Source organism: Hypanus sabinus, chromosome 29 (genome assembly GCF_030144855.1).
Source record: "Hypanus sabinus isolate sHypSab1 chromosome 29, sHypSab1.hap1, whole genome shotgun sequence".
NCBI classification, from domain to species: domain Eukaryota; kingdom Metazoa; phylum Chordata; class Chondrichthyes; order Myliobatiformes; family Dasyatidae; genus Hypanus; species Hypanus sabinus.
In genome coordinates this window covers 12,479,231-12,506,730 of record NC_082734.1, presented here as the reverse complement: position 1 = coordinate 12,506,730, position 27,500 = coordinate 12,479,231, and the positions used below count along the sequence as shown (strand labels likewise).

General features: G+C 52.3%; 1 protein-coding gene across 1 annotated transcript in view; it reads left to right on the top strand.

Moving 5' to 3' along the window:
* Positions 1 to 27,490, top strand: part of LOC132382736 (pleckstrin homology domain-containing family A member 7-like) — a 49,557-nt gene extending 22,067 nt beyond the window's left edge. Inside the window, exons 8-12 of the mRNA XM_059953186.1 lie at positions 13,767 to 14,826; positions 16,333 to 16,416; positions 17,652 to 17,765; positions 23,221 to 23,301; positions 27,212 to 27,490. Coding sequence (XP_059809169.1) covers positions 13,767 to 14,826; positions 16,333 to 16,416; positions 17,652 to 17,765; positions 23,221 to 23,301; positions 27,212 to 27,490 — 1,618 coding nt within the window. The remainder of the gene's footprint in view (positions 1 to 13,766; positions 14,827 to 16,332; positions 16,417 to 17,651; positions 17,766 to 23,220; positions 23,302 to 27,211) is intronic.
* The last annotated feature ends 10 nt before the right edge of the window (positions 27,491 to 27,500 follow it).

Here is a 27,500-nt window from a genome sequence, read left to right as displayed (position 1 = left end):
CCCCTCCCACCCAATCCCACCCCCGTTTTCCCGTCCGCGTCTCCTTGCAGAAACTCTGCCTGTCCCGACTCGGCGACCCGGCCTCCACAGTTCTCTGGGGTGGAGACCGCGGAGATCCGCGCAGCTTACTCCAGCCGTGGTCCCACTTGTAGCAGGACTTGCCTCTGTTTGCCCCAGTTCAAGTTTACTGTTAGCTAACGATAGATGTATACAGACAAATTAAACAGCTTTCCTCCAGACCAGGCAACCGGTAATTCCCATTCCCTCCCCGTCCCCCTATCCTAAGTCTCTCTCTGCCTCTCAACTTTCTGCTTCTTTATCTCCACAGTTCTTTCCTGCTTATCCCCTCCCCCTCCCCACTTTATCCTTCCTCTGATTGGTTCTCCACCTTGGCGCCCCTCGGCCCTACCCCCTCTCCTATCTCTATTACTGGGCTTCGGCCCTCTCTTCCCCCTCATTCCTGATGAAGGGTCTCGGCCCGAAACGTTTTTTTTTCTCTTTTCTCACGGATGCTGCCTGACCTGCTGAGTTCTTCCAGCGTTGTGTACGTATTCAACAAAATATCATCACACACAGCACATAAACCACAATGTTAGACTACAAATGAATTAATAAAATATAATTCAAGTAAGAAAATAAAAATAACACAAGGGGGCAGTTTTAAGGTGATGGGAATTAGGTACAAGGGGGATGTCAGGGCTAAGTTTCTCACACAGAGAGTGGTGGGTGCGTGGAATGCCCTGCCAGTGACAGTGGTGGGGACGGGTACAACAGGGGCTTTAAGAGGCTCTGGGAAGGTACATTGAGCTTGGAAAATGGAGAGCTATGCGGTAGGGAAATTCTGGGCAGTTTCTAGAGTAGGTTACAGGGTCAGTACAATGTTGCGGGCCAAATGGCCTGTAATGTGCTGTGGATTTCTAAAAAAATATATAATTCTATAAACTATAGAAATTAGAACAGTACAGGCCATTTGGATAACAATGTTATGCCGACCGTTTAGATCAATCTAACTCTTCCCCCCCCCCCCCAGCCCCCCATGTGTCCGTCGGCTGTTGTCGTTCCTTTTTACACCCTGTGGTGAATCGCTGGCACTTTTCACATTTTCTTAGTGCTTGCCTGTTTCTATGGGTCCAAGTTGCTAACTCTTCCATGAATGGAAAGCGTGCCAGGAGCCGGCCGGATTCGAACCCAGGAGCATTTGCCTCGAAGTCCGGCCCTGATGCCTCTATACCACCAGCTGGCAAAAGTGCCTGTCCTATTTAAGAGTCTCTTAAATGCCCCTAATGTATTTGTCTCTACCACCATGCCTGGCAGTGCGTTCCAGGCATTCACTACTCTGCGTATATAAAAAAAACCTCTGTCATACCCCCCCACTGTACTTTGCCCTCTTTATTAACCATTTCTGCCCTGGTAATCTACTCTATCAGTACCTCTTCTCATCTTATAGTCAAGTCACCTCTCGCACCCTCCTTCGCTCTGAAGAGAAAAGCCCTGATTTGCCTGTCAAGGCCCGGCAAAGCCTAACGTTCCATTTGCCTTCTCAATGACTCACTGTGCCGGTCCGCTGCCTCAGCTTCGAGTACACCGACATTTTGCGGTTGTTCTCCGTTCTCTGCGTTTGTGATCTTCCCGCCAGTGTGGAAAACCTTGCATCTGTATGGATCGCAGATCAGTACGGCACAGGAACAGTCTGGGGAGCAACGTGGGGCCCTTTATCTAGGAAAAGATGCGCTGGCGTTGGAAAGGGTCCGGAAGTGGTTCCCGAGAATGATCGGAGATGGATAGGGTTGACGTATCAGCAGTGTTTGATGGCTTAGGACAGAGATGAGGAGGAATTTCTTTAGCCAGTGGAATTCATTGCCACAGGTGGCTGTGGAATGCCAAGACATTTGGTATATCTAAAGTGGAGACTGATCAGTTCTTGATCAGTAAGGACATCAAAGATTTCAGGAGACAGGAGAATAGGGATGAGAGGGATAATAAATTAGCCATGATGAAATGGTGGCACAGACTCGATGGGCTGAATGGCCTAATTCTGTTCCTTTGTCTTAGAATGCCGTATGCCGCCTTTACCTCCCACCAACTTGAGTGCCCACTTTTGGGTCACATTATGCCAAATCACTGAAGCTGTAAGTACCCTTTCACAACCTTGCCACCACTTCCTCTCCCACCCGTTTCTCTAACATCAGACTTGGCTATAGTCTCTGGCCATACCCTGAGAGAGCCACAAGTTGAAGAAGGCTCCATCAAGGGGAGTCTAAAGTGCAATGCACACGGAAGGCTGCCTTTGCAAGATTTCAATCCCAGCTCATGGCTTCTGGAGGGGACACAGAACCCATAGACAACACAGAAATATGGCTCTTCAAACCACTGACTCTGTGCTAGCCACTGATACCCATCTACATTAATCCATCTTTTAGATTCAGAATCAGAGTTGTGATCTCAGTCAGCACCATCATGGACACCAGCCTCTGTAGTGTCCAGGACATCTTCAAGGAGCGATGCCTCATCCGCCATTAAGGACCCCCATCACCCAGGGCATACCCCCTTCTCATTGCTACCATCAGGGAGGAGGTACAGAATCCTGAAGGCTCACACTCAATGATTCAGGAACAGCTTCTTCCCTTCTGCCATCCGGTTTCTGAATGGACATTGAATCCATGACCACTACCTCACTACTTAATTTTTCTCTTTTTGCACTTAATTAATTTAACTAAAATAAATAACTATATATATACACACACATTTGATAGATTCTTTTTTTTATAAATTCTTTTTATTGAATTTTCAAATAGATTGCACAAGGAAAAAAAATTATTTAAAAAAAATTATCAACCCTTCCCTCTTCCCCTTAAACTCCACCCTAACATATCCCTGTAGAAAGAGAAAAAAAGGGAGAAGAAGAAAGAAAGAAAGAAAGAAAGAATGCCTGGAGATCAGAAGATCCCCACATGCTCCATGGAGTTCATAAAAGCTTTAGTATATATATTTATTTCTTTCCCCAGATAACCAATGATTTTATTTTTGGAGCACCTATATATTTAATCCTATCTTTTGTAAATAAGGTCACCAAATTTTCAGAAATATTTAATAATTATTTCTTAAATTATAAGTAATTTTTTCAAGTGGAATGCAGCTAAAAATTTCATTCTTCCAACGATCTATATTTAAGTATGAATCTGATTTCCAAGTAACTGCAATAGCCTTTTTGGCTACTGCCAATGCAATTTTTATGAATTCTTTTTGATATTTATTCAGCTTGGATTTCGGTTTTATCCCTTTAGTATCGCCTAGTAAAAATAATGTTGGATTATGTGGGAGTTGTGTTCCAATAATTTGTTCCAATAAAATTCTTAAATTTGTCCAAAAAGTTTGAATTTTAAAACAAGACCAAGTCGAATGTAAAAAAGTACCAATTTCTTGATTACATCAGAAACATTGATCAGATAAATTTGGGTTTAATTTATTATTTGCTAGATTCTTGATTGGTCAGAGTATGAAGGGACAGGGGGAGAAGGCAGGAGATTGGGGCTGAGAAAAATTGGATCACCCATTGATGAAATGGCGGAACAGACTCGATGGGCCAAATGGCCTGATTCTGCTCCTACATCTAACAGTCTTACCGTAACTGACAGATTTTATTATTGTGTATTGCAATGTACGGCTGCTGCAAAACGACACATTTCACGACAGATGCCGGTGATAATAAACCCAATTCTGATTCTGAGAATCAGGGTTATTGTTACTGACGTTAGTTGTGGAATTTGCTGTTTTATGGCAGCAATATATTGCAAACATAATGAATTACGATAAATTGCAAAACATAACATTACTACAGTACTGTACAAAAGCCTTAGGCACCCTACCCTGGCATATATATGTGCCTGACTTTTGCACAGTACCGCACTTTGAACTTTGAATTCTCTCCATAACACTACTCTACAAATCTCTGGTGAGACCGCACTTAGAGTATTGTGTTCAGTTCTGGTCACCTCATTATAGGAAGGATGTGAAAGCTATGGAGAGGGTGCAGAGGAGATTTACCAGGATGTTGCCTGGTTTGGAGAACAAGTCATATGAAGCAAGGTTAGCAGAGCTGGGACTTTTCTCTTTGGAGCGTAGAAGAATGAGAGGGGACTTGATAGAGGTCTGCAAGATTACGATAGGGTGGATAGCTAGTACCTGTTCCCCAGGGCACCAACTGCAAACACCAGAGGGCAGATGTACAAAGTTAAGGGAGGGAAGTTTAGGGGTAAGTTTTTTACACAGAGGGTTGTGGGTGCCTGGAATGACTTGCCAGGGATGGTGGTGGAGGCTAAAACATTAGGGGTATTTAAGAGCCTCTTGGACAGGCACATGGATGAAAGAAAATGGAGGGTTATGGGATAGTGAGGGTTTAGTACTTTTTTTTAAGGATTATATGGGTCAGCACAACATGGAGGGCTGAAGGGCCTGTACTGTGCTGTAGTGTTCTATGGTTCAATCAGCGTTGCCTGTATAAGTTCCTGGTGATGTGGGTGTGCTGGTGTGGTGGTCATTCTGGTGAGTGACCTCTCGTACCAGAGTTAAACAGGATTAGGATTGTCCACGTCATGAATGGTTCAATATCACTGCACCTTCACTTTCCTTATTTCCCTTAAAAGGACACCTCCCACCCAGACAAACTGCCCTTTCCAAAAGCTGCCTGCCTTCGGGCTATCAGAACCCCCACCCCCATCCCACAGGCAGTTAATCTGATCCAGCATTCCAGTTAGCCCACCCTCAGTCTAATCTTCATCTCAGTCACTGCGCTGAAAACACTTTAACCACTTTTTATAATGCAGCTTACATTGCTGGGTGGCAGGGTGGAGGTACGTCTCCACCAAGGGAGATGCCAGCCGCTTCTTTCCTCTGCTAGCCTGCAGGTCACCTTGGGCAAGGTGTAGCACACGCTTAGCCCAGATCAGGGTGACGTGAGGCCGTGGGGGCAGGTGGTGGACATTCGTACGAGCAGCCGGTGCAGATCACAAGTTCTGCCAGGCAATCTCTGAAGAGTATTGGTAATGGCCGGGGTCACCCGACTTGTAAAGACACTGCCCAGAAGGTGGCAATGGCAAACCATTTACGTAGAGAGTTTGACAAGAGCAGTCATGATCTTCCACTCATCCACACGCCAGGGGCGTCCTGCAGCTGCCAATTAATCCCGCAACCCAGGCGAATTTGGAACGTGGCAGCAAACCGGAGCGCACAGGAGGAAACCTCACGGGGAGAAGGTTCAAACTCCAGATTCGCAGCCGGGTCTCCGGGGCCGTGGGATAGCGGCTCTCCCCGTCGCGCCAGAGTTCCGTCCATATCCGGGACGGAGATTAACGGGTGACGTTTCTGAGCCTTGTTTGTAAACACTACACAGCATGTGCCAGCAGGCCCCGTGAACAGTGCGGGCTAATTGGTTACCCGGTTCACCGGACTGTGATGACTCCGGGTCAATCATTACGGTAATGGTCTGGGAGAGCAGAGAGTGGGGGACAAGGTCACTACTAGCACAGAGGAATTGCTGACTGATCAGCACCCGCAGTAACCCATTAACACTGGCACTTGGCCACGTCTCGACAGGGCAGGGTGCACGACGTTCCTGCAAGTTCACCAGTCCCAGGGAGCTCCTAACGCACAGCCTTTCCCCGAAAACTGAGGGACTGGGTTCCGTTGCTGGATGTGGGGAGGGCGCGAAAAGATGATGAGGGAGTGGGATTGAGGGGAGTGGGCTTGAGCGATGGGCGGAGTGAGAGATGAGAGCATTGGAAGGAAAATGACTGGGGACAGGGGATGAGGGAGCAGGGTGAGAGGTCACAGGGAGTCACAAGAGTGATCCTTGGAATGAAAGGGTTAATGTACATGGACCATATGATTGCTCTGAGCCTGTGCTTTCTGCAGTTTAGTGGAAGGAGCCGGTATCTCATTGAAACTAACTGAAACACGAGACACGAGAAAATCTGCGGATGCTGGAAATCCAAAGGAACACACATAAAGTGCTGGAAGAACTCAGCAGGCCAGGCAGCTTCTATGGAAAAGAGTCAACAGTCGGCGTTTCAGGCCCAGGACTGGAAAAAAAGATGAGAATTTTGAGTGAGAAGTTCGGGAGAGGGGGAGGAAGAAGTGCGAGGTGGTAGGTGATAGGGGAAACTAGCAGAGGTGAAGTAAAGCAAACACACGAGGAAATCTGCAGATGCTGGAAATTCTAACAACAGGCACAAAATGCTGGTGGAACGCAGCAGGCCAGGCAGCATCTACAGGGAGAAGCTCTGTCGACGTTTCGGGCCGAGACCCTTCGTCTGAAACGTCGACAGCGCTTCTTCCTATAGATGCTGCCTGGCCTGCTGCGTTCCACCAGCATTTTGGGAGGTGAAGTAAAGGGCTGGAGAAGAGATAAAGGGCTGGAGAAGAATAGGGTAGAAGACCATGTAAGAAATGGAGGGGGAGGTAAGGCGAGAAAGGGAGATGGGAACGAGGGAATGGTGTAGGGGAGGACAGTTACCAGAAGTTTGAGAAACTGATGTTCATCAGGTTGGAGGCTACCCAGATGGAATACAAGGTGTTGCTCCTTCGAGCTTAGTGGCTTAGTGGGACCTCTTCACAACAATAGTGGAGGCCACGGCCTGACGTGACGGATTGGGAATGGCAAGTAGAATTGAATTGAGTGGTCACCAAGAGGTGCCACATTTTCTGGCAGACACAGCTTGGCGGAGTGGTGTCACCGATACACAGGAGGCCACACCGGACACGGAATACGACCCCAACAGACTCACCGGTGAAGTGTCGGCTCAGCTGGAGGGGCTGTTTGGGGCCCTGGATGGTAGTGAGGGTGAAGGTGTAGGGGCAGGTGTGGCACTTGTTCTGCTTGCAAGGAGGGAGATTAGTGGGGAGGGATGGATGGACGAGGGAGTCACATCGAGAGCGATCCCTGTGGAGAGGAATGGAGGGCGAGGGAGCAGGGTGGTTTAACAGCAGGTGTAGAGCCACACCACCTTCCTTGGTGTACCCGGGTTCTGACGTATTCTGCCTGAAGTCTACTGACCAACGGTGTTCCACAGGGATCTGTTCTGGGACGCCTGCACTTTATGATTTTCAAAAAATGACTTGAAGGAGGAAGTGGAAGGCTGGGTCGGTAAGTTTGCAGAAGGCGTGAAGGTGGTGGAGTAGTGGGTTACAGTGGGACGTAGGATGCAGAGCTGGGCTGAGAAGTGGCAGTCGGAATTCATCTGGTAAAGTTGGAAGTGATTCACTTTCAAAGATCAGACCTTAAGACACAGCACAGGGTTAATGGCAGGATCCTTAGCATGGTGGAATAACAAAGAGATCAAGCCTCAGCATTGATGTGCGGGTTGACAGGGTGGTTAACATAGAAAACCTACAGCACAATACAGGCCCTTCGGCCCACAAAGTTGTGCTGAACAGTACCCTACCTTAGAAATTACTAGGCTTACCCATAGCCCTCTATTTTTCTAAGCTCCATGTACCTATCCAGGAGTCTCTTAAAAGACCCTATCGTATCCACCTCCACCACCATTGCCAGCAGCCCAATCCTCACACTCACCACTCTCTGAGTAAAAAACTTACCCCTGACATCTCCTCTGTACCTACTCCCCAGCACCTTAAACTTGTGTCCTCTTGTGCTAGCCATTTCAGCCCTGGGAAAAAGCCTCTGACTATCCACACGATCAATGCCTCTCATTGTCTTATACACCTCTTATTCATTCATTCATTCATTCATTCATTCGTCGAGAGATTGAACGGGGGAGACACAAGTTAATGTTGCAGCTCTATAGTACTCCAGTTGGACCACGCTTGGAGAATTACGTTCAGTTCTGGTCGCCTCATTATAGGGAGGGTGTGGAAGCTGCAGAGGAGATTTACCAGGATGTTGCCCATGGACTAGAGAACACGTCCAGTGAGGGAAGGTTGAACGCACTATAGGGTGTTTCTCTTAGGAGCGAAGGAAGAGGAGGGGTGACCTGACGGGGGTGTATAAGATTATAAGAGGCATGGGTCGAGTGGACAGCCAGCACCAGAGGAAATCCATTGATGGTGAGTGGCGGAAAGTTTAGGAGCGGTATCCAAGGTGGGGTTTTTTCACACATTGAGTGGCGAGTTCCTGGAGTGAATTGGTGGTTGATGCTGATCTGTTAGGGTTATTTTTGAGATTCTCTGATGGGCACCTGGATGAAAGAAATAAGTAGGGTTATGGGCTCTGTAGGATGAAGGGATTACATTGATCATGGAATTGGTTTATATACATTGGCACAGCACTTTGCTGTACTGTTGTATGTTCTATCTTGGGAGACACATTCTGGAATCTGGACCAACAAAAAGCCAGACGAACTCAGCAGGCCAGGCAGTATCTGAGGAAAAGAGTGAACAGTCCACGTTTCGGGCTGAGACCCTTCTTCAGGACGGCCAGAGGAACTCAGTGACTGTGGATGAAAACGGACAATTGACATTTGAGGTCAAGCTCTTCCCCTGGAGGGCCGACTCTCCGGTTCCCTCGCCTGCTTGACCGACTGAGTTCCGCCAGCTTCGCGTTTGCAGCTCCAGTTAGCTGGGGCGGTTTCCGCGCGGTGGCTGAGAGCCACGAGGAGAGCGTGGTCACAGCTGGCGAGTGCAGGACGTGGAACGGAAGACGCCTGGGATACTCAGCAAGGCAGTCAGCGTCTGAGGAGAGGGCTTCAGAATCTGCTTCTCGCTGCTGAGACCCTGCCTAAGTTTCCATTTCAGATCTCCCCGCATCTGCAGTTTATTTACGTAGGGACACAGCACAGAATAGACTCTTCTGGCCCTTCGAGCCACACCACCGCAGCAGTCCCACAAACACGATTAACCCTAACCTAATCACAGGACATTTACAAAGTCCGATTAACCTACCCGGCATAACATTGGACTACGGGAGGAAACCAGAGTACTCGGGGAAAATCCACACATTCCAGGAGGAGGAGACTCCTTACAGACAGCGCCAGAATCGGACTCCGAGCTCCGGAATGCCCCGAGTTACCGTAGCGTCACGCTGACCGCTTTGGTCACTGACCGGCAGAAGTGGCTTGTTCCCGCTGGCTGGCCACCAAATGCTATCACTAGATGGTTAACAGATGGACAAATTGGATGGAACTGTCTCTACACTTGCTGAACAGTGTGAAAACCTCGTTGCCCAGAGGGTCCGATGGTTGGGCTGTCGGCTTCCGAACGGTTGAAGTATTGAGGGCTTTATGTTGGAGGGCTTCGCAGAGCGCTTATTCCAGCGACACCAAGTACCGACCTCACCTGCGTTGCTCCCTACGTTGACCTCTGGCTTGGTCAAAGTTCGATCGCTTGAGGCCTTTGCTCAAGCAGCCACTTCACACTTACCCGTCGGCTACGAGGGACAAGGGGAGATGTGCCCCGTAAGGTGCTCATTAAGAGCTTGGGGAGGTCTAGAACGTCACCAAAAGACTCTTAGCAAATTTCTACCGGGGTACAGCAGAGACGTTCTGACCGGTTGCAACTCGGCCTGGCCCAGGACTGAAGGAGGCCACAGCCCTGCCCACCATCGAGGACATCTTCAAACAGTGACGCCTCAAGAAGGCTGCATTCATCATTAAGGACCATCAGCAGCCAGGCCAAACCCTCTTCTCATTCAGTCGTCAGAGAGGAGTGACCTGAAGATCCACATTCAATGGTTTAGGAACAGCTTCCACCCCTCTGCCTTCAGATTTCTGAACGGTAGACGAAATCCACCTTGCTGCTTCTCTTTTGCACAGTTTATTGTTTTATCTGTAACTTTTCTGTTCATAATTAGAACAGAAAGAAGGCCCAGAGTGATGAAAGTGATCATAGTTTTGCTAAACTGCAGTCACGAGTGCCGGACTGCTTGGTTCAAGAACCGAATGGGTGGAGGGAAGCAGCCGTTCTCGGATCTGGCGGTGTGGGGCGTCACACCTCTGTACCTCCTGCTCGTGAGAAGATGGAGATGAAGATGGCCTGTGGGGATCTTTGAAGATGATCTTTGATGCCTTCTTGAGGCAGCACCTCCTGTAGATACTACTGATGGTGGGGGGGAGGGGGGATGTGCCCATGATCTCTGAGGCAGAGTCCTGATGAAGGGTGTCGGTCCGAAACGTTGACCGTTTATTCCCATCCATAGATGCTGCCAGGACTGCTGAACTCCTCCAGCACGTTGTACTTGTGTCGCTCTAGATTTCTAGCTTCTGCAGTAACTCTTGTGTCTGGAGCTCTCCGCAGCTTCTTATGCCGCTGAGCACTGGCGTTGCCGTACCAGACTCCGATCTGGCTCCTTGGCGAACTTCCCATGGTGCATCTGTGGAAGTTTGTCAGTGACATGCTGAACCTCCTCAGGAAGTAAAGACATTGGCGAGCCTTCCTTGCGATGGCGTTCACGTGCAGGACTCCATCACCGGGTCGGGTTCTGCCTGGAGGGCGGTGACTCATTGTGTTCCGCAGGGATCTGTTCTGGGACCTCCCCCGCCCCCCCTCGCTCTTTGCGACCTGGATGAGAAAGGTGACGCAAAGGGGGTGTTGTGTGGACAGTTACAATGGGACGTTGCTAGGATGCAGAGCTAGGCTGAGAAGTGGCAGCTGGAGTTCAGTCCAGAAAAGTGTGAAGCGAAAAAAACCCAGAGGTCATGGGTTAAGGGTGAAGGGGGAAAAGTTTAAAGGGAACATTAGGGGGGGCTTCTTCATGCAGAGAGTGGTGGGAGTGTGGAATGAGCTGCCAGATGAAGTGGTGAATGCGGGCTCACTTTTGACATTTAAGAAAAACTTGGATAGGTATATGGATGAGAGGGGTTTGGAGGGATATGGTCCAGGTGCAGGTCGGTGGGACTAGGCAGAAAAATGGTTCGGCACAGCCAAGAAGGGCCAAAAGGCCTGTTTCTGTGCTGTAATGTTCTATGATAGACTTTGGAAGGTCAGACTTGAAAGCAGAATACATGGTGAGAGGCAGGATTCTTAGTGTGGAGAAACAGTGGGATCTTCAAGTTCATAGACCCCCCCCCCCCAAAGTTGCTGTGCACGTTAGTAAGGTGGTGTGGTGGAATTCATTAGTTGACAAATTGTGTTCATGCACCACGAGGTAATGTTGCAACTCTATAAATCTCTGATTAGAAAACATTTAGAGTATTGTGTTCAGTTCTGGTTGCCTCAGTTCAGTTTGGTGCTGCTGTCGCTGTTTTTTTTGCGAGGGAGGGTGTTGGGGGCTTGGGGTTTTCGAGGGTCTGGCTGCCGTCTTACAGGTGGGCCCTCTGTTGGTTTTTGTGCAAGGGAGGGGTTTGGTGTTCTAGCTGCCGTTTTCTGTGTGAGCGAGCTGGTTTTTTTTGTGGGAGGGAGGAGGTGGGGGGGTTTGGGATTTGCAAGTTTTGTTTCTTTTTCCTTTTCATGCAGGGAGGGGGTTGATGTCTTTCCTTTTAATGACTCCTGTGGTTTTCCTGTATTTCATGCCTGTCTGGAGAAGACGAATATCAGAGTTAGATGCATACTTTGACGATAAAGTGAACTTTGGAACTTTTTTTACATTATAGGAAGAATATGGCAGATTTAGAGAGGGTGCAGAGGAGATTTACCTGGATGCTGCCTGCTTTAGGGAACATTTTCATGAAGATAGGTTGAGCGAGCCAGGTCTTTTCTCTCTGGAGTGAAGGAGAATGAGAGGCAACCTGATAGAGGTGTATAAAATTATTAGAAGCATAGAGTGGACAGCCAAAGCCTTTATCCCAGGGTGGTAGTGCCTAATGCTTTTAAGATGAGAGGAGGAAATTTTAGGGAGATATCGAGGGTAATTGTTTTTACATTGTGTTAAATGCATGAAATGTACTGCCCGGGTGGCAGTGGAGGCAGGTACATTGGGGTTATTAAAGACCCTTAGATAGGCACATGGATGAAAGGGAAGATGGAAGGCTATGTTGGAGGGAAGGGTTAGGTTGGTCATGGTTACAGTGTCAGCACAACATCGTGGGCCGAAAGGCCAGAACCAGGTAGTGGATACAGCCCAGTCCATCCTGAGTAAAGCCCTCCCCACCATTGAGCACATGGAGCGCTGCCTCAGGAAAGCAGGGAGTCCCACCGCCCGGGTCACAGCTGCCATCAGGAAGAAGGTCCAGGAGCCTCAGGACCCACACCACCAGGCTCAGGAGCAGTTATTACCCCTCAACTCTCTTGATGTTTGTTTGTTTGTTTATTTATTCTTCTTCTGTATTCTGCACACTGGTTGTTTGTCCATCCTGTTGGGTCTCACAGACAAGGGAAAGTCTGCAGATGCTGGAAATCTGAGCAACACAGAAAAAAATGCTGGAGGATGCTGCAGCACCTGTGGACATTTCCAGCCCAAAACTCTTTCCATAGACGCTGCCTGGCCTGCTGAATTCCTCCGGCATTTCGTGTGTGCTGTTGGGTGAGGCCTTTCATTGATTGTATTTCGGGTCTTGGAAAATTAGAGGGCAAATTTGTGGGCAAAATTAGAGCACATGGTATTGGGGGTAGGATACTGACGTGGAGAGAAAATTGGTTGGCGGACAGGAAACAAAGAGTAGGGATTAACAGGTCCCTTTTGGAATGACAGGCTGTGACCAGTGGGGAACCGCAAGGCTTGGTGCTGGGACCGCAGCTGTTTACAATATACATTAATGATTTAGATGCAGGGATTAAAGGTAACATTAGCAAATTTGCAGAGGACATAAAGCTGGGTGGCAGTGTGAAATGTGAGGAGGATGTTATGAAAATGCAGGGTGACTTGGACAGGTTAGGTGAGTGGGCAGATTCATGGCAGATGCGGTTTAATGTGGATAAATGTGAAGTTATCCACTTTGATGGCAAGAACAGGATCTGAATGGTGTCAAGTTAGGAAAAGGGGAAGTACAACGAGATCCAGGTGTCCTTGTTCATCAGTCAATGAAAGCAAGCATGCAGGTACAGCAGGGCAGTGAAGAAAGCTAATGGCATGCTGGCCTTTATAACAAGGGGAGTTGAGTATAGGAGTAAAGAGGTCCTTCTGCAGATGTACAGGGCCCTGGTGAGACTACACCTGGAGTATTGTGTGCAGTTTTGGTCTCCAAATTTGAGGAAGGACATTCTTGCTATTGAGGGAGTGCAGCGTAGGTTCACGAGGTTGATTCCCGGGATGGCGGGACTGTCATATGTTGAAAGATTGGAGCGACTGGGCTTGTATACACTGGAACTTAGAAGGATGAGAGGGGATCTGATTGAAACATATAAGATTATTAAAGGATTGGGCACTCTAGAGGCAAGAAACATGTTCCCGATGTTGGGGGAGTCCAAAACCAGAGGCCACAGTTTAAGAATAAGGGGTAGGCCATTTAGAACGGAGTTGAGGAAAAACTTTTTCACCCAGAGAGTTGTGGATCTGTGGAATGCTCTGCCTCAGAAGGCAGTGGAGACCAATTCTCTGGATGCTTTCAAGAAAGAGTTAGGTAGAGCTCTTAAAGATAGCGGAGTCAAGGGATATGGGGAGAGGGCAGGAACGGGGTACTGATTGTGTATGATCAGCTATGATCACAGTGAATGGTGGTGCAGGCTCAAAGGGCAGAATGGCCTACTCCTGCACCTATTGTCTATTTACTGAGTATGCCTGCGAGAAAACAAATCTCTGGTGATACAGATGTACTCTGTTAATAAATTTACTTTGAACGCTGAAGAATACTGAGCAGTATACTCTGTGTTCAGTGTAAAGCTGGCCAGACTGTGGCATAATGGAGGCACCTCTCACGCATTTGTGTTGTGTGTTGGAACAGGCAGTACCTGGTGACGACCCAGTCCGGCCACGTGTACGAGTGTCTGATCGATGGCTACCTGATATCATCCGTCAACTCCCAGCTGCACCCCGGCCATTCCGCGCAGATCGGCCTGGGCCCGGGCAGCGGCCGGCAGCGGGTGCCTAGTGAGGCGGGTCTGGGGCAGGAGGAGCACGTGGGCGGCTGGTCAGGGGAGCAGAAGGGGTGGCAACCGGTGCCCGCGGCGGCCAACCCCAGCCCGGAGATCGGCAGCCGCCGATCCATCGCCTCCTACCGATCGAACTCCCTCCCGGCCACTTCCGACACCCCCCGGTACCAGGTGCTGCACCGGACACTCACGCCCGACGACCGGTACACGGTACTGTCCGCCGGACAGCGCGGCCGGCGTTTGGCGGGCACCCCGCCCGAGAGAGCCTCCCGGGGCTCGCTGGAGCGCTCGGCCTCCCCCCTCTCTCCGCCATCCTCCCTGAGCCCCCTGCCCGGGTGGTCTTCGAGGGGCCGGGACACTCTGGAGGTCAGCTCTCCGGACGAGGCCCACCACCCTGCCCCGTCTCACTCCTCCCACCGATCCCTGACCAGGCCTCACACCCCCGTGGGGAGGATCGACGTGCTGCCCTCCCACCCGCCAGTGGGAAACGGCTACCTCCAGATCCCGCAGCTGGCAGCAGGCACCCTCAGACCCCCACCGTCGCCCGCCGGGGACCGTCCCTGGGACCACTACCTGGCCACCTCCCCCGCCAGCGTCCGGGGACAAGCCCAGAGCCGGCACCCTTCGAGGCCTCAGACTCCGGCTGGCCGGTTCGACGTGCTGCCCGGCGAGGACCACTTCTCCTTTCCCCCGGGAAGACCTCACAGCGCATTCAGGAGCCAGCAGAGATCCCCGGGGCCGGTGACCCTGGGGGCGCCGGAGGAGAGGGAGCTTGAAGGTCTGGCGGCCACCTTACCCAGCCGGTGTTACCGACCCAGCCCGAGGCCGCTCTACAGATCTCACAGCCCTGTGGACAGAGCCACCATTCTCCCCAGAGACCACTCCAGTGACAGGTCTCTGTGCAGGCTCAGGGTAAGGACTGCATGATCATCCTTCACCAGTTCAGAATTTACTTCGACTCCACTCATCACCGACTGAATAAATCACCATTTCTCTCTCCTTCTCTCTGTCATTGTCTGTCTGACCCTCTCTGTCTCCCTCCTTCACCCCAATCCCTACGATTCCATCTCTCTCTCTCTCTCTCTCTCTCTCCCTCCCTCTCTCTTTCTCCCCTCTCTCTCTCTCTCTACCTCTCTCACCCTCTCTCGCTCTCTCTCTCTCCCTCCCTCTCTCCCTCCATATCTCTCTCCCTCCCTCTCTGTCCCTCCTCCCTGTCTCGCTCCCTCCCTCTCTGTCCCTCCTTCCTCGCTCTCTCTCTCTCTGTCCATCCATCCCTCCCCACCTCTCTCTCTCCCTCTCTCGCTCTCTCTCCCTCTCTTGTTCTCTCTCTCTCTCTCCCTCCCTCTCTCTTTCTCCCTCTCTCTCTCTACCTCTCTCACCCTCTCTTGGTCTCTCTCTCCCTCCCTCTCTCCCTCCATCTCTCTCTCCCTCCCTCTCTGTCCCTCCTCCCTGTCTCGCTCCCTCCCTCTCTGTCCCTCCTTCCTCTCTCTCTCTCTCTCTCTCCCTCTCTGTCCCTCCTCCCTCTCTCTCTCTCTCACCCTCTCTCTCTCGCTCTCTCTCCCTCTCTCTCCCCCTCCCTCTCTCTCTCTCTCTCTCTCTCTGTCCCTCCTCCCCCTCTCTCCCCCTCTCTCCCTCTCTCTCTCTGTCCCTCTCTCTCCCTCTCTCTCCCCCTCTCTGCCTCCCTCTCTCCATCCCTCTCTCTCTGTCCCTCCTCCCTCTCTCTCTCCCCCTCTCTCCCTCCCTCTCTCTCCCCCTCTCTCCCTCCCTCCCTCTCTCTCTGTCCCTCCTCCCTCTCTCCCTCCCTCTCTCTCCCCCTCTCCCTCCCTGTTTCTCCCTCTCTCTCCCTCTCTCTCTCCCCCTCTCTGCCTCCCTCTCTCCCTCTCTCTCTCTCCCTCTCTCTCCCCCTCTCTCTCCCCCTCTCCCTCCCTCTCTCCCCTCTCTCTCTATCCCTCCTCCCTCTCTCTCCCCCTCTCTCCCTCCCTCTCTCTCCCTCTCTCCCCTCTCTCTCTCTTCCCCTCTCTCCCTCCCTCTCTCCCTCTCTCTCTGTCCCTCCTCCCTCTCTCTCTCCCTCTCTCTCCCCCTCTCTCTCTCCCTCTCTCTCCCTCTCTCTCCTCTCTCTCCCTCTCTCTCCCTCTCTCTCCCTCTCTCTCTCCCTCTCTCTCCCTCTCTCTCTCTCTCCCTCTCTCTCTCCCTTTCCCTCCCTCTCTCTCTCCCTCCCTCTCCCTCCCTCTCTCCCTCCCTCTCTCCCTCCTTCTCTCTCCTTCTCTCCTTCTCTCCCTCTCTCCCTCTCTCTCCCTCTCTCTCTCTCCCTCTCCCCCCCTCCACCCATTGTCTCCTGCTTTCTCCCCACCTCACGGACACCCACGCCTCTGTCGAACCCCTGTACCGCCGCTTCTTGCTCTGTCTGACGTGACGCAGCCTCCACCCCACCGGGCCAGGTACCCTCCACCTCTGCCGGTGGGCTCGGGCTTGGGCAGTGCTCTGAGACTGTCGGCTGCGAGGGTGAGTCGGGGGGGGGAATTCGGTCTGTGGACGTTGAGGCCGGAGCTGAGGGGGCTGGGAGCGAGGGGCAGACATCCTCGTAGAGACCGAGGCAGGAGGCAGAGCCTGGGGAATTGACCCCTTGGGGGGAGCCCCAGAGGTGGGACCTGGACCCCCTGGAGAGCGAACAGGGGTGGGGGAGGGGGCAGAGCCTGAATCCTTGACTCATGGAGGTGGACCCTGTGTAATGAGTGACCCTCTGGAGGGCAAAGCCTGTGGACTTTTACCCGAGGAAGGTAAAGCCTAAAGACTTTGACCCTTGGAGAGCAGAACCTTGGGATGTTGACCCCCTGGAGGGTGGGGCCTGGGGTCTGTGTCAGGTTGGGGGTGGAGCCTGGGGTCTGAGTGACAAGTTGGGGGTGGAGCCTGGGGTCTGAGTGACAAGTTGGGGTGGAGCCTGGGGGCTGAGTGACGTTGGGGGTGGAGCCTGGGGGTCTGAGTGATAAGTTGGGGGTGGAGCCTGGGGTCTGAGTGACAAGATGGGGTGGAGCCTGGGGTCTGAGTGACAAGATGGGGGTGGAGCCTGGGTCTGAGTGACAAGTTGGGGTGGAGCCTGGGTGTGAGTGACAAGTTGGGGGTTGAGCCTGGGGTCTGTGACGTTGGGGGTGGGGTCTGGGTGCTGTGACCCCCCCCCCGAGGGTGGAGCCTGGGGACTGAGTGACAAGTTGGGGTGGGGCCTGGGGTCTGAGTGACAAGTTGGGGGTGGGGCCTGGGTGCTGTGACCCCCCCCCCCTCCCCAGGGATGGGCCTGGGGTCTGAGTGACGTTGGGGGTGGGGCCTGGGTGCTGTGACTCCCCCCCAAGGGTGGAGCCTGGGGACTAAGTAACCAGTTGAGGATGGGGCCTAGGTACTTTGATCCCTGGGGCTGAAGCCTAGGGACTGAGTGACCACCAGAGGGGCGGGTTCTGGGGACTGTGGCCCCACTGAGGGTGGGGCCTGCAGACTGTGACCCCCTGGAGGAAGATCCCATGGACTGAGTGGCGGGTCCAGGAAAGAGAGTGACTAAGATGTGAGGGGGAAGCCAGACGAGGACACTGCAGGTCAAACAGTCGCGTTCTATAGGAAGAGAGAAAGGCATTGAGAGCAATACATTTCTCCTGAGGAGTGCCTCAGGAGAATGCCTCCATCTCTATCTGCCACTCCATTGCGGCTCTCTCTCAGCGAGTTCCCTCAACCTCTCACTTTGCCTCCAACAGGGAACCAGTTCGAGCTACAGCCAGCTTCCTCCTCGACCTCCCCCCTCACCCCGATCATGCCTCTCGCCTCTGCTGCCGTCAGTCAGGAGACTGTCCATCGCTCACTCTGTCAATGTAAGCACACTGCGGGGTCCAGGGATTGATGGTGGGGGGAGAGTGGGAGGGGAATCGTGGGACAGTGGGGGGGGGAGGAGCGGGAGGTGGAGGGAAGGATTGAGGGACAGAGAAGGAAATAGTTGGCACTACAGGAAGCATATCTTAGAATGATGCTGGAGTTGCTCCATACATTTGGGATTTCTCTCAAAGGTCAAAGTAAATTTATAATCGAAGTACAGAGCGAGGGGTCACAGTTTAAGGATAGAGGCGAAGCCTTTTAGGACCGAGATGAGGAAAAGCTTCTTTACACAGAGAGTGGTGAATCTGTGGAATTCTCTGCCACAGGAAACAGTTGAGGCTGGTTCATTGGCTATATTTAAGAGGAGGTTAGATATGGCCCTTATGGCTAAAGGGATCGGGGGTATGGAGAGAAAGCAGGTACAGGGTTCTGAGTTGGATGATCAGCCATGATCATACTGAATGGCGGTGCAGGCTCGAAGGGCCGAATGGCCTACTCCTGCACCTATTTTCTATGTTTCTATATTTCTATATGTCACCAAACACAACCCTGAGATTCACAGTAAATACACAGAAACACCGTGGAATGAAAGAAAGACCCCGCCCGACAAGACTGACAAGCACCAACGTGCCAAAGACAACTAACTGGTCAAGTACAAAAATAATAATAAATAAGCAACAAATATCAAGAACCCGAGATGGAGAATGCTTGAAAGTGAGTCTGTAGGTTGTGGGAACAGGTCAGTGTTGGGATGAGTGAAGTTTAGAATCAGAATCAGGATCACTATCACCGGCATGTGATGTGGTTCGTTAACTTAGCAGCAGCAGTTCAATGTAATCCATAATCTGGCAGAGAGAGAGAGAATAAAAAGTAATAATGAAAATAAAACATCATAATAAACAAACAAGTAAATCAATTACATGTATTGAATAGATTTTTTTAATGTGCAAAAACAGAAATACTGCATATTAAAAAAAGTGAGGCTGTTTCAATGTCCATTTAGGAATTGGATGCTGTTCCTGAATCGCTGAGTGTGTGCCTTCAGGCTTCTGTACCTCCTCCCTGATGGTAACAGTGAGATAAGGGCATCCCTGGGTGCTGGGCGTCTTTAATAATGGACGCTGCCTTTCTGAGACACCACTCCCTGAAGGTGTCCAGGGTACTTTGTAGGCTAGAGCCCAAGATGGAGCTGGGAGATTTACAACCCTCTGCAGCTTCTTTCGGTCCTGTGCAGTAGCCCCCCCCCCCCTCCCCCGTGCAGCCTGTCAGAATGCTCTCCACAGTACAACGATGGAAGTTGTTGAGTGTATTTGTTGACATGCCCCTTCGGGTTCAAGAGCCTGGTGATTAAGGGGTGATGACTCTTCCTGAAGCTGGTGGTGTGGGTCCGGAGGCTCTTGTCCCTTCTTTCATTGAGAAGAGACATGTCCTGGACAGCTGGGGGGCTGTTCTTGATGACGGACGCTGTTTTCCTGCGACAGCGCTCCACGTAGATGTGCTCAGAGGTGGGGAGGGCTTTACCCATGATGGACTGGGCTGTCTCCACTACTTCTTGTAGGCTTTCCCATTTAAAGGTGTTTCCATACTGGGCCGTGATGCAGCCAGTCATTACACACTCCACTGTGCATCTGTAGAAGTTTGCCAGCATTTTAGTTGACATGTAAGATCATCACAAACTTCTAAGAGACTAGTTTTGCTGCCATGCTTTCCTCATAATTGTACTTGCGTGCTGGACCCACGACAGGTCCTCGGAAATGATAACGCCAGGAAATTTAAAGTTGCTGACCCTCCCCACCTCTGATCCCCTGATGAGAACTGCCTTGTGGACCTCTGGTTTCCTCCTTCTAGAATCGATAATCAGCTCCTTGGCCTTGCTGACACTGAACGAGAGGTTGTTGTTGTGCCACAAGCTCACTCTCCCTCCTGTAAGCTGATACGTCACCACCTTCGATACGGCCCACAACCCTGGTGTTGTCAGTAAGCCTAAATATGGCATTGGAACTGTGCTTAGTTCTCAGTATAAAGCAAGTAGAGCAGGGGCCAAGCACACAGCCTTGTGGTGTACCTGTGCTGACGGAGATTGTGGAGGAGATGTTGTTGCCAATCCGAACTGTCTGGGGTCTGCAGGTGAGGAAATCGAGGATACAGTTCCACAAGTTGGTATTGAGGCCAAGTTCTTGTAGCCTATTGAATAGTTTTCTCCAGGATGAGAAAAAGAAGAGACAGTTGGGAGGGGTACGTGGTTAGCATGGGGAGGTGGGGACCAAACCTTGGGAGAGTTTTGGGGAGGGGCCACTGGGATGGGTAGAACAGTAGAAAATCGACAGAGAAATATCGAGCAACACCCGCCTTAGGTTTTGTGCGGCACGGCAGCGCATTGGCTAGTTCAACAGCTGACAGCACCAGCAGCTGGAACTCAGTTCCCGTGCTGCCTTTAGAAGGATTGTGCGTTCCCCTCATGATCGTCTGTTCCCTCCGGGTGTCCCAGTTTCCTGCCACGTTCCAAAGATGGGTCAGTAACGGTTAGTAAGTTGTGAGCATGCTACGTTGGCACTGGAAGTGTAGCGACCCCTGCACATCCTCGGGCTGTGTGTTGGTCAGTGACACAAGCAATGCACGTCTCTCTACGTCTCGATGTTCAAATCATTTACCTAGCTCAACTTAACATCTGGGAACATATACGGTATACAACCTGGAGTTCTTAGAAACACAAAATGCTGGCAGAACTCAGCAGGCCAGGACAGTGCCACTACCTCCTCCATAGATGCTGTCTGGCCTGCTGAGTTCTGCTAGCATTCTGTGTTTTTATTTATTTCCAGCATCTGCAGATTCGCTCGTCTAACCTGGAGTTCTTACTCTTCACAGACATCCAAGAAACGTGAAACCCCAAATAAGGAACGATAGCAGCATCAGATCCCCAAATCCCCACTCCCCTCCCATGCACAAGCAACAGAAGCATCGACCCTCTCCTCCCCCCTCCATTCCCCCCCCCCATCAGCAAGCAATAGCAAAAGCCCCCAAAGAGAGTTTGATCCAGAGCTCATCAAAAATGACAGTCCGTAACCCAGCACTTTGGTATCTCGATGGGCTGTCTCTCACCAGTGATAATAACAGCTGGAGACTAGCAGCTCGCGGTACCCAATGTCACAATCCTCCGCGTCACTTCTCCAAGCTCCTGGACCTGGGGGCCAGCAGGGTCTCGCCCTCCGTTAAGGGGTCGGGTGGGGGGTCGCCCGAGTACAGTGGCCTGCTTCCGACAGCAGCGCACGCCGCCCGCGGTCCTGACGTTTCGGTCTCCCGCGACGCTTCGGTCGGCAAACTGGGTGAGGAACCGCCCACTGAAGATGCACATCTTCTGGGCTGCACCTGGAGATATCGAAACGCTACCCCTCACGGCCAGTGCGCAAACCCGCCGCTTGCGGAGAAGCATAGTTTGAGCTGCCAGCTGTCGATCACGGACTGCGACAGAACCCCAGCTACAAGTGACTAATAAAGCCAAACTTTCGGGGAGGGGGGCGATGAGATTAAAGGTGGTCCGGAACCTCAAAGTATGGTGTGCCAACCACTCGGAGCTGTAAAGCAATTTGCTGGGTGTGAGCTGGGAGCCAGATCGGGGTGAGAGAGTGAGACACTGACGGCAACTCTCTCTCCTATAGGGAGGTGCTCCTGAGATCTTCCAGGAATTCCCAGCAGAACCTATCAGAATGGCTGAAGTGAAGTTGATGTAAGTAGTTTTTCAACCTCTGGATTATCTCTTATTCCTTTGGGAATGTTCTTCACACCAACACGTGAGAAAACAAAGCAGATTGAAGATCGTTCACAGATTTAACAGATGCAGGTCAGAGTAAATCTCTTTATACATTATTCCCAGAGGAAGAGCATCACACCATAGGTACACAGTAAAGCTCCCACTACAATGACCCATCAAAAGATCCCACGACACTGTCACTTAAAATTCTCACCTCTACGCTGGTCCCATCAAACGCTCCCTCTACAATCCTGTCAAACTCTCCCTCCGCATTGTCCCGTCAAACTCTCTCATCGCACTGTCCCGTCAAACACTCTCTGTCTACACTGTCCCATTAAACTCCCTCTACAATCCTGTCAAACTCTCCCTCCGCATTGTCCCGTCAAACTCTCTCATCGCACTGTCCCGTCAAACACTCTCTGTCTACACTGTCCCATTAAACTCCCTCTACAATCCTGTCAAACTCTCCCTCGCATTGTCCCATCAAACTCTCTCATCGCACTGTCCCGTCAAACTCTCTCTCTGCACTGTCCCAATAAACTTTCCCTCTACGCTGTCCCATAAAACTCTCCCTCTACAATCCTGTCAAACTCTCCCTCGCATTGTCCCATCAAACTCTCTCATCGCACTGTCCCGTCAAACTCTCACTCTGCACTGTCCCATCAAGCTTTCCCTCTACACTGCCCCATAAAACTCTCCCTCTACAATACCTGTCAAACTCCTCCCTCTGCATTGTCCCGTCAAACTCTCCCTCTGCGAGGGGTGATTGATAAGTTTGTGGCCTAGCGTAGAAGGAGGTGAGTTATACAGCTCTCGTTAAATGCAGGTGCAGTTCAACTCTTTGATATGCAGGAAGTTTGTTAATAACTCTGGTGATATTTCTGCTTCAGAAAAGCGCTGCCTGAGAAAATGGACCTTAGGCCACGAACTTATCAATCACCCCTCGTACACTCTCCCGCCAAGCTCTTCCTCTGCACCCCCCCCCGTCACGGAGTCCCAGCCAAGGGACAGCGCCTGCTCCACGGGCTGACCGTGAGACCTGGAGATGGGCGGCGGAGGGTTCTGACCAGGCGGATGCCAGGCAATGTCAGGGGGTATGTTCGTGACTGGGTCGCTGTTGGAAAAGGTCACGCAGCATCCACAGGGACAATGCCTTTGTTTCAGGACCATTGGGCACCGTGGGGGTTAAATACCATCCTCGATAAGGATGCATTGTATTAGTTTAATGTATATTAATTGTGATCTGTCTGGTCTTCTGTTTTGTAACATGATCGTACACTGTGCAGTGGTTTGAATTTGTAATAAAGTAGCTTTGTCAGAGGAGAAGAGGGGGGCAGCGATGCTCAGGGGACATGTCCGTGCCTGGGTAACCATGGAGGAGGAAGCCACGGTGTCCACAGGTACAACGGAGGGGTTTCAGGGCTGATCGCCATTGCAGTGCATAAATTCATCCTTGACAGTGATTGGGAATATTTTAACTGAGTTTAGTTTGTATTATCACTGTCATGGTCCTTGTGTTTGCTGTAATATTTTGTAGCATTGTAGTCTATAGTAAAGGTATTGCTGCAAAATAAAAGGGAAGTCTTGGACAGAGTCAATCTTCCTTCTAAACTGTCCTCACTGAAAAGACAGAGTCAGTAGGAGTTGGACAGGTACGTTATTCTGTAGATTTTGGACTTTGATGATCCGCACATTTGTGTCCTCAGGTGCTGCTGACCCGATTGTGTGGGCAGGACAGAATTCTCCAGGGCCTCGTGGCGCAGGCGACCCCGCTGAAAGCGGAGAAGGTTCGTGACGTTCCCACCGGTCTGTCCTCCCAAATGCCGGGACCATCCCTCCCCACTTTCCTCCCCCCTCAAACCGATCAGCCGTCAGAAAGTAAGTGGGGGCCCCTGCCCGATGAAAGCTGATTAGGCCGGGAGATATTCGATGTACTGACACAGCTCTGGTGACACCTCACAGGGCAACTTTCACTAAAGTGTTCAGAATTACATTTAATATCACAGGTGTATGTCGTGAAATTGTTCCTTTGTGGCAGCAGTGCATTGCCAATAGAGTACTGAGTAAAAGTTTTAGACTCATAAGGTGTTCTAAGACTTTTGCACTGCACTGTGGTAATTTTATGTACTGTCGCACAAACAAAACAACAAACTTCATGACGTGTGTGAGTGATCATAAACCGGATTCTAAGACAGGTCTCTGCTGTGGTCTGAGAGTGGGAAGGGGGCAGGGAAAGGGGAGGGAGCGGGAAGCACCAGAGAGACATTCTGTAATGATCAATAAACCAATTGTTTGGAATCAAGTGCCCTTGCCTGGTGTCTCAGGGCTGAGTAGGTTTATAATCTCGCCACCCCTCACCCCGGCACTGCCTCTGCCCCCTGTACCGTGGCACTCCACCCTCACCATTCCCAACGTCCTTTGCTCCCACCAGATTTACAAACTCGCTCTCCTGCGCTCCACGTTGGACAGATACGGTACTGAGCAAAAGTCTTAAGCACCCTAGCGATATAAACATGCCTAAATGCCTGCACAGTATTGCATGTTTTGATATACAGATGATAAACAAATGAATCTGAATTGAGGGAAGTGATTGCTGAGAGGGTTAGAAGCAGAATAAAGTTTTAAAGTTGGAGAGTGAGGGCTGGCAAGTTTACAGAGATGTGGAGGTGGACAGACTGGAGATTGGGAGGGTGTAGGGCGGGAGTGTTTACAGGGGTGGGGTGGGAACTGGAGGAAAGTCTGTGTTACAGGGGCAGGGGTGGGGTTACGGAGGGGGGGGGGGGGTGAGGTGACCGAGGAAATGAGGTCTCCAGGGTCTGGAGGAGGTTACAGGTAGAAGAGGTGGCATCCTGGCTAGCCGAGGTAATGAAGAAAGACTGTAGGGGTTGGGGGGAAGCTCTGTGGGAGGGGTGTAGGGGAAGGAGGAGCAGATTGCGGAGGGACGGAGGGGTGTAGGGGAAGGAGCAGATTGCAGAGGGACGGGGTGTAGGGGAAGGAGCAGATTGCAGAGGGACGGGGTGTAGGGGAAGGAGCAGATTGCAGAGGGACGGGGTGTAGGGGAAGGAGGAGCTTACAGAGGGGTGGAGGGGAAGGAGAAGATTGTGGAGGGACAGGGGTGTAGGGGAAGGAGGAGCTTACAGAGGGGTGGAGGGGAAGGAGCAGATTGCAGAGGGACGGGGTGTAGGGGAAGGAGGAGCTTACAGAGGGGTGGAGGGGAAGGAGAAGGTTGTGGAGGGTCAGGGGTGTAGGGGAAGGAGGAGCTTACAGAGGGGTGGAGGGGAAGGAGAAGATTGTGGAGGGTCAGGGGTGTAGGGGCTGGAGGAGCTTACAGAGGGGTGTAGGGGAAGGAGCAGATTGCAGAGGGAACGGGTGTAGGGGAAGGAGGAGCTTACAGAGGGGTGGAGGGGAAGGAGAAGATTGCGGAGGGACAGGTGTAGGAGAAGGAGGAGCTTACAGAGGGGTGTAGGGGAAGGAGCAGATTGCAGTGGGTCGGAGGGGTGGAGGGGAAGGAGCAGATTGCGGAGGGACGGGTTTAGGGGCTGGAGGAGCTTACAGAGGGGTGTAGGGGAAGGAGGAGTTTACAGTGGGACGGAGGGGTGTAGGGGAAGGAGCAGATTGCGGAGGGACGGGTTGTAGGGGCTGGAGGAGCTTACAGAGGGGTGGAGGGGAAGGAGAAGATTGCGGAGGGACGGGTGTAGGAAGAAGGAGGAGCTTACAGAGGGGTGTAGGGGAAGGAGGAGTTTACAGTGGGGACGGAGGGGTGTAGGGAAGGAGCAGATTGCAGAGGGGACGGGGTGTAGGAGAAGGAGGAGCTTACAGAGGGGTGGAGGTGGAAGGAGAAGATTGCGGAGGACGGGTGTAGGAGAAGGAGGAGCTTACAGAGGGGTGTAGGGGAAGGAGCAGATTGCAGTGGGTCGGAGGGGTGGAGGGGAAGGAGCAGATTGCGGAGGGACGGGTGTAGGGGCTGGAGGAGCTTACAGAGGGGTGTAGGGGAAGGAGGAGTTTACAGTGGGACGGAGGGGTGTAGGGGAAGGAGCAGATTGCGGAGGGACGGGTGTAGGGGCTGGAGGAGCTTACATGAGGGGTGGAGGGGAAGGAGCAGATTGCGGAGGGACGGGTGTAGGGGCTGGAGGAGCTTACAGAGGGGTGGAGGGGAAGGAGCAGATTGTGGAGGGACGGGTGAAGGGGGAAGGAGGAGCTTACAGAGGGGTGGAGGGGAAGGAGGAGATTGCAGAGGGACGGAGGGGTGTAGGGGCTGAGCTTACAGAGGGGGTGGAGGGGAAGGAGCAGATTGCGGAGGGACAGGTGTAGGGGCTGGAGGAGCTTACAGAGGGGTGGAGGGGAAGGAGCAGATTGCGGAGGGATGGGTGTAGGGGCTGGAGGAGCTTACAGAGGGGTGGAGGGGAAGGAGCAGATTGCGGACGGACGGGTGTAGGGGCTGGAGGAGCTTACAGAGGGGTGGAGGGAAGGAGCAGATTGCGCAGGGACGGAGGGGTGTAGGGGCTGGAGGAGCTTACAGAGGGGTGGAGGGGAAGGAGCAGATTGCAGAGGGACGGGTGTAGGGGCTGGAGGAGCTTACAGAGGGGTGGAGGGGAAGGAGCAGATTGCGGAGGGACGGGTGTAGGGGCTGGAGAGCTTACAGAGGGGTGGAGGGGAAGGAGCAGATTGCGGAGGGATGGGTGTAGGGGGCTGGAGGACCTTACAGAGGGGTGGAGGGGAAGGGAGCAGATTGTGGAGGGACAGGTGTAGGGGCTAGAGGAGCTTACAGAGGGGTGGAGGGGAAGGAGCAAATTGCGGAGGGACGGGTGTAGGGGCTGGGGGACCTTACAGAGGGGTGGAGAGGAAGGAGCAGATTGCGGAGGGACGAGTGTAGGGGCTGGAGGAGCTTACAGAGGGGTGTAGGGGAAGGAGGAGATTGCAGAGGGACGGAGGGGTGTAGGGGAAGGGAGGAGATTGCAGAGGGACGGAGGGGGTGTAGGGGAAGGAGATTGCAGAGAGATGGAGGGGTGAAGGGTCTGAGGAGACTGCAGAAGGACAGATAGGTGAAGGAGAGAGGAAATTGCAGAGGGAAGGAAGAGTTTACAGAGAGATGGAGGGGCTTAGAGAGGTATAGGGGAAGAGGAGTTTACAGAGGGATGGTGTAGGGGAAGGAGAAGTTTACAGAGGGACGGAGGGGTGTAGGGGATGGAGGATATTGCAAAGTGACGGAGGAGTTTGCAGTGGGATGGAGGGGTGTAGGGGGAAGGGGGAGATTGCAGTGGGACGGAGGGGTGTAGGGGAAGGAGGAGATTGCAGTGGGACGGAGGGGTGTAGGGGAAGGAGGAGTTTACAGTGGGACGGAGGGGTGTAGGGGAAGGAGGAGATTGCAGTGGGACGGAGGGGTGTAGGGGAAGGAGGAGATTGCAGTGGACGGAGGGGTGTAGGGGAAGGAGGAGTTTACAGTGGGACGGAGGGGTGTAGGGAAGAAGGAGATTGCAGAGGGACGGAGGGGTGTAGGGGGAGGAGGAGATTTGCAGAGGGGACGGAGGGGTGTAGGGAAGGAGGAGTTTGCAGTGGGACGGAGGGGTGTAGGGACGGAGGAGTTTGCAGAGGGACGGAGGGGTGTAGGGGACGGAGGAAACTACGTAGGAAGGAGAGTTGCCCGGGACAACCCCCCCAGCTGAGCAGCCTGTGACGTGCTCACTGACCTTTCTCCAGGACAGGGTGGAGAGGTCTCTGGAGGTCGTCCGCTGCCAACTGCTGGACATCGGGGGCCAGCCGGCCCTGGCCAAGAAGCTGACGTACCAGCAGCGGATTCTGCAGGAGGAGCTGATCCAGACCCGCGCCAGGCTCTGCGACCTCTCCCTGGTAAACGGCATGGGGGTCTGGTTCGCGGCGCGGGATCTGAAGGGTTGGGAAACGGCGCAAACACCCCCCCACCAAGCGCCCGGGCTTGTCTGGATGCTGGGGGGCTCCTTTCCCCTAAGGAGACACTGATATTCAGGAC